The sequence below is a fragment of the Rhinatrema bivittatum genome, chromosome 4, assembly GCF_901001135.1.
Source record: "Rhinatrema bivittatum chromosome 4, aRhiBiv1.1, whole genome shotgun sequence".
NCBI lineage: Eukaryota > Metazoa > Chordata > Amphibia > Gymnophiona > Rhinatrematidae > Rhinatrema > Rhinatrema bivittatum.
In genome coordinates, this window is record NC_042618.1 from 413,916,300 (window position 1) to 413,936,140 (window position 19,841).

The window sequence follows — 19,841 nt, forward strand, 5'->3', positions numbered from 1 at the left end:
TCCTGCTGATCTTCTTGCTGTGTGTATCTGGCACACAGCACAGCAGTAGTTCACCGCTCAGCCGCCAGTGGGATGAGGTCCACCGGCGGCCATCAGCGGCTCGGCGCCCCCTAATGCTCAGCACCCTAGGCGATCGCCTAGTTCGACTAGTGCTTCCACCGGCCCTGCATACATCATGCAAACAGATTTAGGGAAAGCCATTACTTATCACGGGATCTGTTTACTGTCTGGGAGCTTTCCATGTACTTGTGACCTGGATTGGCCACTGTTGGAAACAGGATATTGGGCTTGATGGACCCTGTCTGACCCAGTATGGCAATTCTTAAGTTATAAAATGGTGTAATCTATCTATATACACATACATTCATACGTACACACAATTATATATGTATGTGTGTCTAGATAGGTGTGTGTAGATGTGTAAAGATATGAGTGTGTATATTGCCCTAACAAGTATCTACTTAAAAGACCATATCATTAGGGTAGGTAGAGACAAAATGTTTCAAGTGGTTTTCAGCTCCCTCATGTGGGTTGCTATGTTGGTTGCTTCTTATTGACATAAGAGGGAAACAATTAGAAAGGGTATGGATTTTTAATTAGCTTTTCCAGGAGGCAGGATGGCATTGCTCCTGCTCTGTTTTGGGGAGAGGATTCTTTGGGCCTTAAGAATTAAGACCCGAGTATGGAAAGGGGGTACCCTTTTCCCCAATTTCAAGGATTATTATTTCCTTCTGGTCTTGTGTGTCATTTTTGTTGAAGGAATTTTTTGTCCAACCTTCCTTCCCTTTTTGTTTTTATATTGATTTTTATTTTTATTTGGCTAAGTGCCCCATGGCTAAAGGAATTTAGCTACCATCACTGCGAGAGGCGTTTTTGAGAAGAGTCTCTCACCTAGAGAGACCTAGTTCCTTTCAAAGGTAGTGCAAAGGAATGGACTTTAATTCATTCCTGGAAGGAGGAGTGAACAGGAAGAAAGGAGAATTATTGCACCTATCCAGTATTAATCACTACAATATCATCAGGATATTCTGGGAGGAGGTTGGATAAAAAGTAAGAACCCTATTCATGACACCTGAGGTTTGAGTAATGGGACATTGAATTATGCCATCTAAACCAATTTAAGTATCATGTCCACCAGTCTGGGAGGACACTCCAAAACTGCCCATGAAATTGGGATGGGATATGGGGAACAAAAAAAGATTAGATTACACCATCAGTACAGAATAAAAAATTTATTGGAAGAGGATTAATGTAATGAACTGTATTCAAAAAGGACTTGTAAATTGTCATTTACTTCACTTTAAAATCAACTATCAGTAAAGTTTGATGGAATTACAATCATTCAACATGATTATTACTGTATATCTTCTGGCAAAACAATATGCGCAAGCCTTGGAGAGTAATCCCCTCCACCCACACCAACAAGGAATCCTGGAAAGTAGTGGGCTTATGGAAGATACTGAAATGTGGACATCTTAAGCCCTTGGAAATTAAGTTAGTCTTTGGACTCCTAAGTGAGCACTTCAGCCCAAGGGTTATATGCAACCAAAACCGAACTACTCTTTATATCCAAGCAACCTGAACAAGATACCTCCACCACACCACCGCCCCCCTACATCTCCCCCACACTACCCCCCTCCGTAAGAGACCTGGGAGTCACCCTTGACCAACACCTGAATTTCAAACCACACATCAAGTCCCTCCTCAAAGCAGGTTTCTACAAACTCCAGATCCTCAAAAAACTCAAGCCCTTACTCCATACTCAAGACTTCAGATTAGTCCTACAGTCCACTATTTTCTCCAAAGTGGACTACTGCAACGCCCTCCTACTAGGCCTCCCCTTCTCCACCATCAAACCCCTACAAACTCTTCAAAACGCCATGGCTCGTATCCTTACTAACACACGTAAAAGAGAGCATATCACACCCATCTTAGTAGACCTACATTGGCTGCCCATCCAGTTCCGCTCCCAATACAAAACCCTTACTATTCTTCACAACACCCTCTACAATAACAACTCCCCCTGGCTTAAAGAAATGCCCCACTTCCACCTCTCCACCCGCCAGACTAGATCCACCTCCACAGGCACCCTCCACACTCCCCCCCTCAAAACTGCCCGCCTATCCACCACCAGAGAAAGAGCCTTTACCATCGCAGGCCCCGCCCTCTGGAATTCCCTCCCCACATACCTCCGTCTTGAACCCTCCCTAACCATCTTCAAAAAAGGCATTAAGACCTGGCTCTTCCGACAGGCTTACCACTGCTCCAGCCCCTCGTAGTCCACCCCCCTAAATCTGCCCCGGCCCCCTATAGTCTACCCCCCTGAAACCCCCCCAATCGCTCCCCCCTGTCTCTCCCCTGCCTCACCACCCTGAATCCACCCGAGCCTCACCCGTCAACCCACCCATACCCCCACCCTCCCTCCCCTTACCCCGCCACCCTCCCACCGTGCTCCACTGTAACCCAGTTAAAACTTACAACCTATATGTCGAAATCAAGACTCCGTTATTACCTGCTGTAACTGCTGTAAATAAGCTAATACTTTATATATATGTGTTTAATTGTTTAATAAGTTATCTATATAATCCACCATAACTGCTGTAATTAAGCTTTAATATTTATCATTATATAATCTATTTATTCCTCATTAACCGCTGTAAAAAATCAACCTTGTTCTAACCTCATTAAGCAACCTATCCTGTAAATACTGATATGTTCCTTGTACCTTTCTCAGCTGCTGTCTTTCCTCCTTTACCGCTCTCCCCCCTCTTCCCCCCCCCTCTTTTCGCTCCTGCTCCACTCCCCCACTCCCTGTTTTTTGTAATTTCCTCCTTTCTCAAGTTTATTGTAAACTGGCGTGATGTGCTTGCACGAACACCGGTATATTAAAAGCTGTTAAATAAAATAAATAAATAAATATGTGTATTTATCCTGGTTCCTAAATCTTTTGGTTAGCACCCAAGGTTTCTAAATATTTTTTCACCCCTATGCACAAAAGATGTTAAGGTAGACTCTCTATAACTAACAGCATAGCTTCAGAACAGAACTCACATTGCTGCCTCAGCAGAGTTGCTAAATCGTCAGACTGTAAAATACTTCTGGATAGAAAACCTACATGTGACGGGTAAGGGTAGAGCAGTATACCACTGTCCACCTGGCCAAGATGAAGATACAGACAGTGAAATGCCAAAGGAAGACATCTTTCAGAAAATGGAATGCAGATCCAAATGAAGAAAATAGGCACGAGCATAAATACAGGCAAGTTAGATGTGAAACATCAGTAAGACAGGCTAAAGAAGAGAATTTGAGAAGAATCTTGCCATAGAAAAAAAATGAATAAAACTTTATCAAGTTATATTCGAAGCAAAAAGTCTGTCAAGGAGTCAGTTGAGTCGCTAGATGACTGAGGAGTAAAAGGGGTACTCAGGGAGAACAAGGAAATAGCAGAAAATCTGAATGAATTCTTAAGAACATAAGAAATTGCCATGCTGGGTCAGACCAAGGGTCCATCAAGCCCAGCATCCTGTTTCCAACAGAGGCCAAAACCAGGCCACAAGAACCTGGCAATTACCCAAACACTAAGAACCACCCATGCTACTGATGCAATTAATAGCAGTGGCTATTCCCTAAGTAAAATTGATTAATAGCCATTAATGGACTTCTCCTCCACGAACTTATCCAAACCTTTTTTGAACCCAGCTACACTAACTGCACTAACCACATCCTCTGGCAACAAATTCCAGAGCTTTATGTGCGTTGAATGAAAAAGAATTTTCTCCGATTAGTCTTAAATGTGCTACTTGCTAACTTCATGGAATGCCCCCTAGTCCTTCTATTATTCGAAAGTGTAAATAACCGAGTCACATCTACTCGTTCAAGACCTCTCATGATCTTAAAGACCTCTATCATATCCCCCCTCAGCCGTCTCTTCTCCAAGCTGAACAGCCCTAACCTCTTCATCCTTTCTTCATAGGGGAGCTGTTCCATCCCCTTTATCATTTTGGTTGCCCTTCTCTGTACCTTCTCCATCGCAACTATATCATTTTTTCTTTGCCTCTGTCTTTATTGTCTAGGTTAATGGGAATACACACACACACATACAAAACAATTATTTGATGGCAATAATTCTGAGCAAGGAAAACAAATCTTTGTGATAATGTAGGATGTAATAGAGCAAATTGACAAACTAAAGATTAGCAAATCACCAGGACAATATGGCACCCACCCCAGAATCCGAAACAAACTCATACATGAAATTTCAAACCTGTTGCTAATAACCTGTAACATATCATTTAAAACAGCCACAATACCTGAAGACTGGGGCTGGCCAATATAATACAATTTTTTTTATAAACAGGGCTTCGTAGTGATCCAGGACACTATAGACCAGTAAGCCTGATATTTGTGCTGGGGAAAATGGTAGAAGTTCTTCTAAAAAACACAATTATAGACCATATAGATAAACAAAGCTTAATGGGGAAAAATCAACATGGTTTTAGCAATGGGAGGTCTTGCCTTACAAATCTCTTACATTTTTTGAAAGTGTAAACATATATAAAGCTGTGCCAGTTGATGTGTATTTGGATTTTCAGAAAGTATCTGACAAAATCCCCTATGAGACTCCTCAGGAAATTAAAAAGTCATGGAATAGAAGGCAGTGTCCTATTGAGGACTGGTAAATGGTTAAAAAATAGGAAACAGAGGGCAGAACTAAATGGTCAGTTTTTCAGATGAAGAAAGGTCATTAATGGAGAACCTCATGAATCTGTCATGGGACTTCTGCTGTTTAACATTCATAAATGATCTGGAAAAGGGAACAAGTGAGGTAATCAAATTTGCAAATGACAAAAACTTATTCAAAGTTGTTAAAACAGCAGTGGATTGTGAGAAATTGCAGAAGGACCTTGTGAGATTAGGAGATTGGCCATCTGAATGACTGATGAAATTTAGTGTGAGAAAGTGTAAAGTGATGCACATAGGGAAAAATAACTCCAACTACAGGTACCCGATGCTGGATTCCATATTGGGAGTCACTATCCAGGAAAAGGACCTTGGAGTCCTTGTGGACAATACATTGAAATCCTCAGTTCACTGTGCAGCAGCAGTTAAAAAAAACCCAAAAACCAAACAAATGGAATATTAAAAATGATCTGAAAAGAAATGGAGAATAAAACAGACAATATCCCATTGCTTGCATATTGATCTATGGTGTGACCGCACCTCGCATTTTGTGTGTCATTCCACCTCCAAAAAAACAGTGGAACTAGAAAGTGCAGAGGAGGGCAACAAAAATGATAAAGGGGATGGAACATCTCTCCTATGATGAAAGGCTACACAGGTTAAGGCTCTTTAACTTGGAAAATAGATACAGAGGGGGACATGATAGACCTTTCTAAAATCATGAATGGGATGGAACAAGTAAATCAAGAAAAGTAATTTAGTCTATGAAAAAACACTAAAACAAGGGGTCACTCCATGAAATTAACAAGCAGATTGAAAACAAATAGAAAGTACTTTTTCACTCATCACATAATCATGAAGTGGAATCTGTTGCCAGAGGACATGGTCAATGTGAGTAGCATAGCAGGATTTAAAAGAGGTTGGGACTAGTTCCTGGAGGAAAAGTCCATAACAGATTATTAGCTAGGTAGACTAAAGAAAACTATCGCTATTCCTGGGAGTGAGTAACAAGAAATATCTCTACCTTTTGGGATCTGCCAGATACGTGTGATTTGGACTGCCCACTGCTTACTATCCAAGACAAGATGCTGGGCTCAATGGACCTTGGTCTAACCCCAGCATGGCATTTCTTATCTTATATTCACTGGAGAAATTACTTACCTGATAATTTAATTTTCCTTACTGTAGATAGATGGATTCAGAACCAGTGGGTTTATGCTCCAATGCCAGTAGATAGAGAGGGAACAAGCTGACATCACAGTATATATAACCCTGCAGTGACCCCAGCCTGCCAGTATTCTCTTCAAAAGCACCTATGGACAGACTAGCAAAAAACTTGATCAAAAACAGATAACCAGAACTGTACTCAACCAACCATAAACACTGAACTCACATAAGATTCTAGGTACCTCAAGCTAGGTACTGGATGAACACTTACCAGTAATCCCTTGGGACCCAGAGCCCCACAGGTGGACTACTGACACACTCATATGGCAGTCAAGGATGGGAAGCCGAGTCCATCTGTCTACACTAAGGAAAACAAAATTATCAGGTAAGTAATTTCTCCATTTCCTAGTGTGTAGACAGATGGACTCAGGACCAGTGGGATGTACCAAAGCTACTCCCCAACGGCGTAGAAGGCTGCCCGCAGTCCAGACAACACCATATGTGCAAAGGCTGCATCCCCCCAGGCTGGCACATCCAGATGATAAAACATGGAAAAGGTGTGTAAGAAGGACCACGTCGTAGCACGGCAGACATCAACAGGAGACAAGAGACTAACCTCTGCCCATGACACTGCCTGAGCTCTAGTGGAATGAGCCCTGAGTAGGCAACGGCTTTCCAGGAGCCACATAAGCGGCAATGACCACCCTCCTTAATCCAACGAGCTATGGTAACCGCAAAGCCAGAGCGCCCTGCTTACTCTTGCCATGGAGAACAAACAGGCATCTTTCAAAAAGACTCAGTGACCCATAGATACCACACGCACGATAAGTCACTTAACATCCAAGGAGCACAAAATGTGAAACTCCTCTGCATCCTTGATCTTATCCAGGGAGGGCAAGGAGATGGACTGTTTCAAATGAAAGTCTTAGACTACCTTGGGCAAGAAGGATGGAACAGTTCGCAGCTGTATTGCCTCCGGAGTCACCCGAAAGAACGGCTCCAGGCAAGACAAGGCTTGCAGCTCAGAAATCCAATGCACAGAACATATAGCCACCAGGAACACAGTCTTCAAAGTCAACAACCATAAAGAAAGGCTACGTGGTGGTCAGAACGTAGGGCCCAACAAGAAGTCCAGCACAAATTAAGACTCCACAATGGAACCGGTAACCTCAAGGGAGGCCTAAGGTGCTTCACTCCCTTCAAAATACAGGCCACATCAGGATGAGACAACAAGGAAACACCATTTACCAGGCCTCTGAAACAGGCAAGAGCCACAATCTGCACCTTCAAGGAATTAAGAACCAAGCCCTTTATTCAATCCATCCTGCAAAAAATCCAGAATGAGCGGGATCTTAACTGAACAAGGAAGAACACCTCGCTCCTCACACCAAGCCTCAAAAACTCTCCAAACCTGCACATAAGCCAAGGGAGTGGAGAATTTGCGAGTGTGGAGTAAAATGTTAATCACCACAGAGGAATAACCACGCTTTAACAGGCGAGTCCTCTCAAGGGCCAAACCGTAAGACAAAATCAAATCTGATCCTTGTGAAGCAAATCCATGTGTGGCAGAAGACGAAGGGGGGCCTCCACCAGGAGTCATCACAAATCTGCAAACCACAAATGCTTGGGCCAGTCCGGTGCCACCAGGAATACTAGCTCCCTGTGGCCTTTGATCTTGCGAATTAACCCGCCCAGCAAGGGCCACTGAGGAAAGGCATAAAGCAATCTGTCTTCCGGCCAGCGTGTGCTCCCAGGGACCACGGATCTCTCCTGCGACTGTAGAAGCGAGGAACCTTCACATTTCGAGAAGTCGCCAGCAGGTCTAGGAATGGAAGGCCCCAGTGATCCACAATCAGCTGAAATGCCTCGGCTGACAACACCCACTTTCCTGGGTCCAGACTCTCCCTGCTGAGAAAGTCCGCTCTTATGTTGTCTTTTCCAGCAGTGTGAGGGGCCAAGATCATCTGCAGATGACCTTCCACCCATTCCATCAGCTGGTCTATTTCCTGCGACACTTGCTGGCTCTTGGTTCCTCCCTGGTGACTGATATAGGCCGTCGTCGCTTTGTCATACATCACGAGAACTGATTGATTCCGCAGTCTGTGGCTGAACTGCAAGTATGCTAGCTGTATCACCCGGGCCTCCAGGCGATTGATGTTCCAGCGGGACTCTTTGGCATTCCAGCACCTCTGGGCTGTTAACTTCAGATAGCGAGTCCCCAACCATGGAGACTTGCATCTGTCGTTAGTACCAACCAGGCCAGAGAGGACAAGGGAACACCTTTTCTCAGATGATCCTCCTGCAACCACCACTGGAAGTGGGAGCAAGTTTTTCTCTTTTTTTTTTTTTTTAAACCTTACCTGAGCTCAGCTCCTACCAGTTGAGTACAGAGACGGTCTCCAGCTGCGGGGGGAGACTGCATCTGCTGTCACCCCCATGCTCGGCCTCCTGCACCCGCTGCCTTTCAGCTGAACTAGCAGCTAAGTCCATGCTGTAAAACTCAGCTACCGGACCAAGGAACACCTCTGAGGGACCACAAAAATTGCCTCAGGAATTCTCAACTTGGGGAGGAACCTTTAGGTATCACCGCAGAAGAGCAGAGCTCTCTTTGAATTCAGAATTTCTAATTTCTTTCAAAAAGCTCAAAGCAATCCCCATAGGGAGATGCACATCCACCATCTGCTGGAGACGGAGAATACTAGCAGGCTGGGGTCACTTCAGGGTTATATATATATTGTGATGTCAGATTGCTCTGTCTCCATCTGCTGGCAGGGGAGCATAGACCCACTGGGTCCTGAATACATCTATTTACCTGCTAGGAAATAGCAAACTTTTCATTGTAAAAATTAAAAATGCAAATGAAAGTTAATGAATGCGACTTATTGCACATCTCACACTTACAAAGGGAATGCTCATCTCAAAGGATGTAATCTTTACAGTTACCTTTATTTTAGTCTATGTACTGTTTGTGAATGGTTCTGGAAAATGAAGTTCTTCACTTTTTCTCAAAACAGAAAAACACAGGCAGTGATACCACAAACTTCCTCTATTAAAAGCATATGGGGAAAGACTTAAGATCTAAACAGGTACACATGGGGGAGGAAAAGGGGAGATATGATAGAGATGTTTAAATACCTCTAAGAAAAAAAATGGACATGAGGCTCTAGAATAAGGAGTCAAAGGATGAGGGTGAAAGGAGATAAAATCAGGAGTAATCTAAGGAAATACTCTCTACAGGAAGGGTAGTGGATGCATGGAACGGCCTCCTAGTAGAGGTAGTCGAAACCAGGCCAGTGTTGGAGTTCAAGAAAGCGTGGGACAAGGTCAGAGGATCTCTGAGGGAGAGAATAGAATTTATAGCTAAGTAGGAGGGGTGGATGGGCAAACTGGGCTATATAGTCTTTATATACCATCATATTTTAGGTTTTTGTGTCCTGTTACTATTCGTGTTCTCTATTAATTTATTCCACACAATTCATGAATTTATAATCCTCTGTCATCTCTTCTCCAAGCTGAAGTGTTCATTCTTTTTCATAAAGGAACCTTTACATCCATGATAGCATTTTTGTCACCCTTCTCAGTACTATTTTTAATACTGTTATATCTTTTTTGAGATGAAGGGACCAGAACTGCACAATACATGTCTAGGCCATGGGTTCATGTCTAGCTCTGGCCTGTAGTGACTAAAAATCACTATTTGAGTGTTTTGCATTGCATGTGAACAAAAGACGTGTTTATATTGTCTAAAATTCACACTTTCATGAAAATTTAGTATCTACTGGTAGCCATGTTGACATTCTCAGCAGAGAGACTAAGACAGAACAAGCTTGGACACTGCATTATCCTCTTGTATTTACAGGATTCACACCACTGAATATGCCCAGATATCTAAAAATTAGCCGGACAAACTTTAGGACAAGTCTACAGGCTAACCAGAGTTAGATGGATAAGTTATCTGGCTAACTCTGAATATCTGATTTAGCTGAATAACTTATCTGGTTATTCAATTCCTCCTAGTTAGACCCTGGAATGCCCTTAACTTATCCAGCTAGAACTTAGCTGGATAAGTACCCAAACTGTCATTTAGCAGGATAACAGATAAATGCATTTGAATATGGACCTTCTTAAGTTCACGCATTATCACCCCTGCTCGCAATCTTTTTTGCACAAAAGAACTTCACCCCTAGACTATCTTGCTTCCTTATGATTTACAATTTAAAAGCATGACCATGAAAATTTTGGCATTAAATGTTAACCACCAAACCAAGCACCACTAGCTCTCTCTTAACATCTTCCACACCTTCCAGGTTATCTATCCTGTTGCAGATTAACTCTTACTCGAAAGCCCTTCTGCAATATTTATGAACACATTGAACAAAAACGGACCAAGGAGTGAGCTCTGTGCACTCTATTGGTAACCACTCTTTCCTCACAGTGAGTTATTTACCACTACCCTTTCTTTGTCATCTCCCACTCAATCAGTTTCTAGTCCAGTCAATCACTTTAATGGATATACACACAGAGTTTAGTTTGTTATAAGTCACCTATGCAGAACCATGTCAAAAGACCTTGTTGAAATTCAAGTACATTACATCTTCTCCACTCCCCTGATCTAACACTCTAGTCACCCAAAGAAATTGATGAGAAAAATTTTTTTTTTCAGTCAACACATAATTAAGATGCAGAAGTTGTTGTCCAAGGATGTGGTCAAGGTTAATGATACAGCTGAGTTTAAAAGGAGTTTGGACAAGTTTCTGGAAGACAGGTCCATTAACACTAGTCAGGGAGACATGGGGATCATCACCTCTTACTTGTGAGAATGAGTAACAGGGAAAGGATCTACCCATTTAGATCTGCTGGATACCAAGTAACCCAGATTGGCAATCAGAGAGAGAATGCTGGGCTCAATGGACCATTGGTCTGACCCACGATGGCACTACTTACATTCTTAAGAAAGGCACTGTAATCCTTTACTGATAAACTGCTCCAACCAGTCTTATAATCACGGACAAACAAACAAGTTTCTGTAATTCCAAACTCAGTAAAGCAAGTTTCTTACCTGTAACTGGTGTTCTCCGGGGACTGCAGGATTAACAGTCCCACATGTGGGTGACATCATTGTACTGCACCATATATGGAGAGTGTCAACTCATTGGCTACAAGCCTAGAAGGTTTTGCACACCGAGTAAGCGCTATGCCAAACAGCTCTCAGTGAAGCCCACTATGTCAAAAATAATGGCATGCAGAGTAAAGAAGTGATTATGGGGAGGTGAGAGGTTATGTGGGAGTGTTAATCCTGCTGTCCAGAGAACACCAGTTACAAATAAGCAATTTTACTTTCTTCATGAACAAGCAGGATGAACAATTCCATCTGTGCAGACTCCCAAGCTAAGGGTTGTCTTGATGTCCCCTTCCATCTACCCTTCACAAGGCATGGAAATAATCCACCTATATTTTTAAACATATTTTTGAGACCTGACTGACCAAATCTACTGTCTTGACAGGAGTCAGCCTCTAGGTAACAGTAGGATGTAATAGTGTGCACTGAATTCCAATTGGCTACCTTACAAATTTCTTGAATAGAAGTTGACCAAATGTACGCAGTTGAAGGAGCCATTGCCTAGTGCATGGCCCTTCAACGAGAGGCCTTCTTTTTGATAACAGATAAATATACAGTTTGTTTACAATCCTTCCCAGTCTATTTGGGTCATAAAAGACAAGTAGCTGTGTGGATGTTCTGCTTTCCTTTGTCCTATCCAAACAGGACACAGGTCTTTTACAATCTAGTGCATGTAACACCCTGCCTCTTCCAGCAGCATATGTGGTTTAGGAAAGAAGGTGGGCATAACAATTTCCTGATTTAAATGAAAATCTGAGACTATCCAGCAAATATTTTGTATGTGTATGCAAGACTACTCTAGTGAACTCCAGACACTGGTCACCTTCCTTCTGTACATAAGATTCCTTCCCAACAATCTTCCTCATTGGAACTATTGCAATGCGGATAATACTTTCTTGGTCAAATGCTCTATTGAGGACGTGCCTACTAGGTTGAATAGCAGTTCTATTAGACATGAAAGGACCACATTAAATGTCCACGTTATGGCAGCTTTAAATGTAATAAGCCCTTCATAAAATGGGAAATTAAGGGATGACTGGAAACTGGTTTCCCTGCCACCTGGTCATGGAAGGCTGCAAGGGCATAAAGATGATCTCATGCCAGATTTGTTTTGAGCCCAGAATTTGATAAGTAAATTGTCCAGCAAACACTGGACTGTACAAGAGAAAACAGGTAACCTCTTCTCTGTACACCAAATTGTGAACCTCTTCCACTTTTGAGGCATAGGAACCCTTAGTTAATTGTTTTGTTTGAAAGAGCATCCATATGTAGCAACTATGTTGGGATGTAGGAACATCCCCCCTGAGATGAGACTAGTGTCATTGTTAGCTTGAACCAAATTGGCTCTGCTGTGGACAGCTGAAGAAATAACAAAAGCCATACATGCCTGGGTCATGCTGGGGTTATGAGGACCATGTTTCCAGTCTTATTTCAGCTTTGCCAGTATTGGTGGATAAGCATATAGAAGACCCTGTCAGCAATGGATGAAAGAGACATCCCATGCCACATAGTGCACTTGATCTCTCCTTGAGCCAAATTCATTTATACAGAATATAACTACTTAACTGCCTGTGTGAATGAGCACTCTTCTGTTGGACAATTAATTTGTCAACCACTGGCTCCAGCCTCTGTAGGGACATCGTTTTTTTCCAGCTGAGTGTTGTCTGGTGTTTTTAGCTTGCGATGACACAACATTGCTTTTTGTTGCTGTATTGCTTTTGATAAAAAAGCTGCTGTGTAATGCTTATACTAGTAATATTACCACCCCTTTTGGAAAGGGAGCTGAAATGAAGTCACAGTCTGCTGCTGTTCTTGCGTGGACATGCATAAGGTTTGTATTATACTACAGGGTGTATTGATCATGCACACCTTCATAGAGCCCTAAGGTTCTGAGCCAGGCTATTCTGCATGCTCCTGTGGACAGCACTTATGCCCTATTAAATGTATCAAAATCATCATATGTTGCTAAAATGAGGTGTTTTCCCCACAGTCCTTGCACTCAGATTAGGATAAGGATATTGCAGCATTTTGTATCTGAGACAAACTCAGAAACCTTCTGGAGTTTCTCCTATCACTTCTCCAGAAGGATGTGTAAATATTGAATGATTAGGAGCTGAAAGAAAGAAAGAAATGCTGATAGCATGGAGGACTGGAATTGTTTCTTGGCAAAAGAATCCAGCAGCTGCTGATTCATGCTTGGAAGAGCTGAGACATGGTTTCTCCTTTACTTTGTCTTTTTTAAGTCAGCTTTCATCATTACTACTGGCGAGGCAGCTGAACACTGTTGAACCCTGGTATAGATTGGACTTTATTTTTTTCCATCCAACCTTTTCGATACTAGTTAGGAAATAAGGGAGAAATCCCAATTTTTAAATAGTAAGTCCTTAAGAATTTGGTGGACCAGCAAGGCCACAGTGTCCTTAGGAATATTACAGTATTGGAGGATGCTTAGCTTTAAAACTGTAGGCTCTGCTTCCTTCTGAAGGCCACCAGAAAATGCTCAAGACATCTTTGGATAAATGCAGGGGAGATCAGTCCAGGCTGGTGTGTGTACACGAGCAGTAAGGAATGGGTCTTCCTACCACATGTCCTACCTGACTTAAAACTGGAGTCATAGCAAGTGGCTGAAATTTAGAAAGGCACTTAACCAGAAAGTCCTGAAATATAGTAAGTCTCTTTCATAGAGTACTCCTGGTAACTGGATATGGGATAATAAGTCTTCCTGTATCACTAATGTGACAGAAGTCTTGAGGACACAGGAACTGGACAGGCATGCTAGATGTATTTGGCACTTGCAACACTGAAGCTTTATGGAGACAGCAGCACATTCTCCTCTCTGGTGTTCTTAGGAGGGCAGCCTCTGGATTCTAATATGAGCTCCATATGATCCAGTGGAACCTTTTTTTTTTTGGTGGGTAAACCTCATGGACCTCATCCTCAGGGCCAGTGAACACATTTGGTTGACTGAGAAGATAAATAAGGTAAGAGTTAGGAGCACTGTGCATTCTTCAGCTCTCACTCTCTTACCTAAGAAAGCAGGTAATAGAAAGTAGTTAAAGAGCAGTTGTCCTGCTTTATTTTACTCTGTACACTTAAGTGCTTGTGATTTGACCTGGTTAATGAAAACAGTTTCAGTATAGTGTGAAAAGAGTTTTTATAAATGAACCTTTGCCGTTTATGGTTCTGAGAGGCCTGTGTGAGCACACTGAAGAACTTAGAGTACTTTGGTCCACTCTCAGGCAGCAAAATGCATTGTATATGCTTTTTAAATCACAGTCTGAGCATCTTTAGAAACCCGAAACATTTTTCCTGGCCATAGTTTAAAAAAAAAAAGAAAAAAAAAAGGGGGGGGCGCCTCCTGTCAAATTAAAAGAATTTAGAAATTTAAATTTTTTTCTTTTAAATTAGAGAAAACTAAAAAGGAAAACAAGAAAATTCTGAAAAAAAGAAAACCCCTAAGATAAAACCTGAGGTAAAATGTACAAAGAGAGGAGCTGCTGCTGACAACACTGCTGTCCAGAGCTGCAGAGGGGTGGGAAAAAAAAAAGTGAGGGGGCTTCACCGAGGGTTGCTTGGTGCAGTGCCTACCTCACGTGTGCAAAGCCTTCCAAGCCAATGAGCTGATATTCTCCATATATGGTGCCATTCGATGACATCACTCGCTTGTGGAACTGTTCATCCTGCTTGTTCATGAAGAAAGTTTATCTGTAAGGAAAGCAATGCATGGCAAACATCTCAGTATTTTAATTTATTTATTTATGTACCGCCATTCTGGTTTACAATCAGGGCAGTTTACAAAGTTGGTATGCATAAAATAAAACAAACATAAGTAGTTAAAACATTCAGTATATTCATAATAGGCATTAATAAAACACATTGTGCAAACCATCAGTAAATGCTTTACTTCATGCAAAACCTTCGCATGCCTCAACCTTCCTGGGAATTGGGGGGGAATCCTTACCTTTCCAAAATGTCAGCCTCTTGCCAATGAAAGTGAACTAATACAAGCTTAGCTATAGAATGAGACACCTGAAATGAAAAAGACAAAGATCAAATAAAATGCATATCCATCCAATATGAACAGGTCTAAGGGCTATAAACTTCTAGGTCTTTTCTCAATAATAAAAAGCTGTCCTAGGTTTCACTGAAAATACATAAAACATACAAATGATAATGTGTTTATTAAGTGCTCTTCATCCAAACAGGATAAATAATGGGGTAGATAGTTAGGCTGCGATTTTTGTCACCTGACTTGTAGGACAGTATCCTCGAGAAGAAATACAATGCTATTATCTGTTCACAAAACTAAAATGAGTCAAAAAAGATCATGACAAGTTCTAAAGATTTCGCATTTACTCAGCAAACAGGAATAAAACTCATGAACCTCAGCAGCTCGTTCTCTGCTCTACGCACCACTTCTCCCAAAAATCTAACCATAAAGGGGAAGGGATTGGGAAGTGTATTATAATGTAAGTTTGAGTTCCGGGTGGAAATCAAGGCTTAGGAACAGACTGTGACGGATAGGGAGAGGATGCACTAAATACAGAAGTGTTTCTAGTGAGAAACTTACCGTTTCAATTTACAGAGGTAGATGTATGATAATTTGTAACCATTCCTTTAAGTATATCTTATGTTTGGCATGCTCTGACCTCAGACAGAGTCCTACTGCCAAGGGCTCTGTGTGCACCCACGCACATGCTGGGGGAAGGGGGTAAGAATTAATCTACTTGGTATGCTTCCACCATTCCTTTCTTTCTTGTCAATGTTGCTAACACCATTTCCCTTCCTGTTTAGCACGGAAATAAACTATCAAGAAACAATAAGAATAAAGCAATATCTTTTTACTGGATTAACTTCACACATTTCTTTACTAGCTTTTGGGAAATGTATTAACTCAGTCCAATAAAAAGGTATCACCTGATATATATATATATTTTTTTTAGTTTATTGACCTTTGTTTCCTATTTGGTAAGGCAACAAAATTATTTGTTACATTAAACTAATGTAGTTAGCACATGGGTAAAGATCTCTACCAACTGCTTTTCACAGAACATTTGATTTTAAAATCAAACTTCCAAGACGTTCATGTCAATGCTGGGAAATTCAGGTGAAATCATAAACCTGGAACACAAATTGCTCACCTATGCTTATTTCACTTGACCAATACTTGGAGCTTCCTAGTGTCCTGTTCCCCAATTAGTTCAATATCAGTGCCATGGCAGAAGAAAATATACAATTTATGAGGTCTGAAAATTCAGTAGACTTAAATCTGGCACTGTGATGTCATCACTTGGAACATTTTAACTCAGCAACTGGATACTGCATACAGACCTAGATTCTAAAGCTTTCTCGCTTTAAAACAGGCTACAGCTAGATCTCTATGGATGCAACACAACGGCTTTTCTTAGATACTGCAGTTCCAAATTTAGAAAGATTACTCAATAAGATTCCAACATTAACGATAAACTTCCACCTTCCCCTCTGAGGTTCTGATTTCTGTATGCATAGACTGAAGCTTAAGAGAAATAAGACACTGACTAAAAGAAGTTGCACATCCAGATTTCTGTGCATGTAAAAAACATATTTGCATCTGTTATATTCTCTCACCAACTGTACTGTTGGATAGTAGTAGCTTTCATCGTTATTGCCGTAACAAACATGTAAGCAATCTGCTCAGCTCAAGAGCATCTCAAAAGGCCTCAGACAGTCCAAACCACTTAATTCAACTGTCTGCAAACCAAACTGTCACTGCAAAAGTGTTTTAAAAATCTATCAGAGGGCAAGCTGCTTTAATTCAACATCCTTCCCTATATAGCCAACAGAGAGGGCAGTCAGTAGTCTCTTGCCCATGCTGATAAGGAAGGCTATCCTGGAACTCAATAGAAGACATGAATCCAAAATAATTTCAATAATAAAGAAAACAGTAAATGACTGAGCATTATCTCTGCCGTTCTCTCCCTGGCTAAGTTGTATAACTATTTTGTATCTATACCTCTTCTCTTTTTTCAGCCATCAATCTATTCTCTGGGTGGGCTATGGATGGTCTGTTGGCACTCAAAGAAAGGAAATTAGCAGATAAGAACCTAATTCCACCTTCCTCACCATCCTGCCAGTTCAGTCCAGACAAGTAGGGTGTACTTAAGCAGTACCTTTCCCAGGTGGGAGTAACCTAGTGCTGCTTCCAGGACTCCCATGGCAAAGGTTGTATACTTCTTCGCTTGAAGGTTTAATCTATAATGCTTTGTAAATGAGTGCAAGGATGCTCATATGTAGCCACCCTGCAGATTTCTGCTGGTGCCAATAAACTGTGCTCTGCCCAGGATGCAGCCTGAGCCCTCGTGGAGTGTGCCCTTAGACCCTCCAGCACCGGCTTTCTTCTTAATATGTATGCTGCCATTATTGCTTCCTTAATCCAGCAAATGACTTTTGTCTTTGAAGCCGCTTCCCCTTTGTGGGGCCCCACAAACACAAAATGTTTGTCATGGCTTCCAAAATTCTCAAAAGAACCCTTCGCACATCTAGGAATCGGAGCTCTCTGTTCTGGCCTTGACATTTCGCTTTTCTGAAGTCAGGCAAGGAAACCACCTGATCACATGAAACTGACATCTTCAGCAAGAAGGATAGAACTAGTCTGATCATAAGAGACATATTGGGTTAGACGGATGGTCCATCAGGCCCAATATCCTGTTTCCTGTTTCCAGATATCTGGCAACATAGTTCTCTCTAAGCTAAGCGTGTGAGCAATAACGTATACATTTCGGAGCATTGCTCACAAGTTTTACATAGTCACTACAAATTTTTCTTTGTGCTAGATACAGAAATGCAACGCTAATACTGGTGCTCAAAAATTGTTGGTTTAAAAAAATTGGTGCTCACACAAAAAAACATGTGCACACACCTTGAATGGAACATTGCCAGGCTGGCAATATTCCAAAAAATAAACAAATCCCAGGCTGCTATTGCACAGTGATAAGTACTGGCTATTCCCTAAATCTACTTGGTTAATGGAGAAATTACTACTTACCTGAATTTCTTTCTTTAATAAGGGCAGGTCAAAAACAAAGGAAAATTTGTTTCTTACTTGATAATTTTCGTTCCTTTAGTACCACGGATCAGTCCAGACACCTGGGTTTTGCCTCCGCACCAGCAGATGGAGACAGAGTAAGATTTGACTGGCTCAGCCACATATAACAGGGTGCCACCCACAGCCTCTCAGTCTTACGTAATGTCAAAGCAGAATGGAACAAACAACCAGTCTACCTAACTATATTGAACCCAAATAAGGCCAAGTTCAAACCCCCAACTGGAACAAAACTCCCAGAACCAAAGGAGTGAATGATAAAACAACAAATAGCAAGGAAAATGAATCCATGAGTGGACTCTCCGTTACTTCAGAGTACACACATACACAGACACGGGCGGGTCCCTGGACTGATCCGTGGTACTACAGGAACGAAAATTATCAGGTAAGAAACTAATTTTCCTTTCCCTGTATGTACCCGGATCAGTCCAGACAACTGGGATGTACCAGAGCCAACTTACCTAGGGTGGGAACCAGAGAGCCCCGCTTGGAGTACTCCCTCACCAAAACCACCCGAAGCTGCGGCTTGAACATCTAAGCGGTAATGTCTTGCAAAAGTATGCAACGACTTCCAAGTAGCCGCCCTACAAATTTCCTGAGGCGACACTTGCGAAGATTCCGCCCAAGAAGCAGCCTGAGACAGTGTAGAAATGAGCCCGAAGGCCCACGGGGACATGCTGCCCCCGAAGCAAGAATGCAGAACCAATGGCCTCCTTAAGCCAGTGAGCGATCGTGGTTTTGGAAGCCGCACCTCCCCTCTTGGGACCAGTACACAAGACAAAAAAATGGTCAGAAACGCGGAAGGGATTCGTAACCTCAAGATACCGAAGTAAGGCCCTGCGAACATCCTGCGAACATCCAGGGGAGTGGGCGGATCTAGGATCCGCCCACTCCCCTTCAGGAAAGGAGGGAAGCTCAATCGACTGATTCAAGTGAAAAGCCGACACCACCTTAGGCAGAAAGGAAGGGACCGTCCGCAAAGAGACCCCTGAATCCGAGATCTGTAAGAACGGTTCCCTACACGACAGAGCTTACAATTCCGATACTCGCCTAGCCGAAGTAATCGCGATGAGGAACACCACTTTTAGAGTAAGATCCTTTAGCGTCGCCCGCTTGATAGGCTCAAAAGGCGACAAACATAAGGCTGAAAGCACCCAATTGAGGTTCCAGGACGGACAAGGGTGGCGCAATGGAGGACGTAAATGCTTAGCCCCCGAAGAAAACGAGTGACATCTGGATGTACAGCCAAAGACACCCGTGTACCTTACCTCTAAGACAACCAAGCGCCGCCACCTGGACCTGAAGGGTACTACAAGAAAGCCCTTTAGAGAGACCAGCCTGAAGAAAGGCTAGGACATTGGACACTGAAGCTCTCATAGGATCCACACTGTGATCTCTACACCAATCCTCAAACACCTCCAGACCCGAACGTAGGCTAATGACGTAGACTATTTCCTAGACCTTAACAACGTGGCTACCACCGCATCAGAATACCCTTTATTCTTCAAGCGTTGCCTTTCAAAAGCCATGCCGCGAGACAGAAGTGATCCGCTGCCTCCAAACAAACGGGGCCTTGATGAAGGAGAGCCGTGGACTCCCAAAAGCGAAGGGGCATCTCGACCGCCAAGTGGAGGAGATCCGCGAACCACGGACACAGCGGCCATTCCGGCACCACCAGGATCACGTCCGTCGGATGCAGTTCTATGCGTCGAAGCACCTTGACGATCAGGGGCCAGGGAGGGAACACGTACAGTAACACGTTTGTGGGCCATGGAAGCACTAGCGCATCGACCC

The 19,841-nt window shown here is 42.5% G+C and overlaps 1 protein-coding gene across 5 annotated transcripts in view; it reads right to left on the reverse strand.

The window, feature by feature from the left end:
* ARIH2 (ariadne RBR E3 ubiquitin protein ligase 2) overlaps window positions 1-19,841 on the reverse strand; it is a 177,853-nt gene that overhangs the window by 87,993 nt on the left and 70,019 nt on the right. For 4 of the 5 annotated variants that reach the window (XM_029601273.1, XM_029601271.1, XM_029601269.1 and 1 more), the window contains one exon: window positions 14,928-14,995. Coding sequence is in view for 3 of the 5 variants with exons in the window: in XM_029601271.1 (XP_029457131.1) it covers window positions 14,928-14,995 (68 nt within the window). In the remaining 2 variants the exon portion in view is untranslated. Of the gene's footprint in view, window positions 1-14,554; window positions 14,574-14,927; window positions 14,996-19,841 lie in introns of those variants that run through there. The other variant, XM_029601272.1, reaches the window with a different exon arrangement.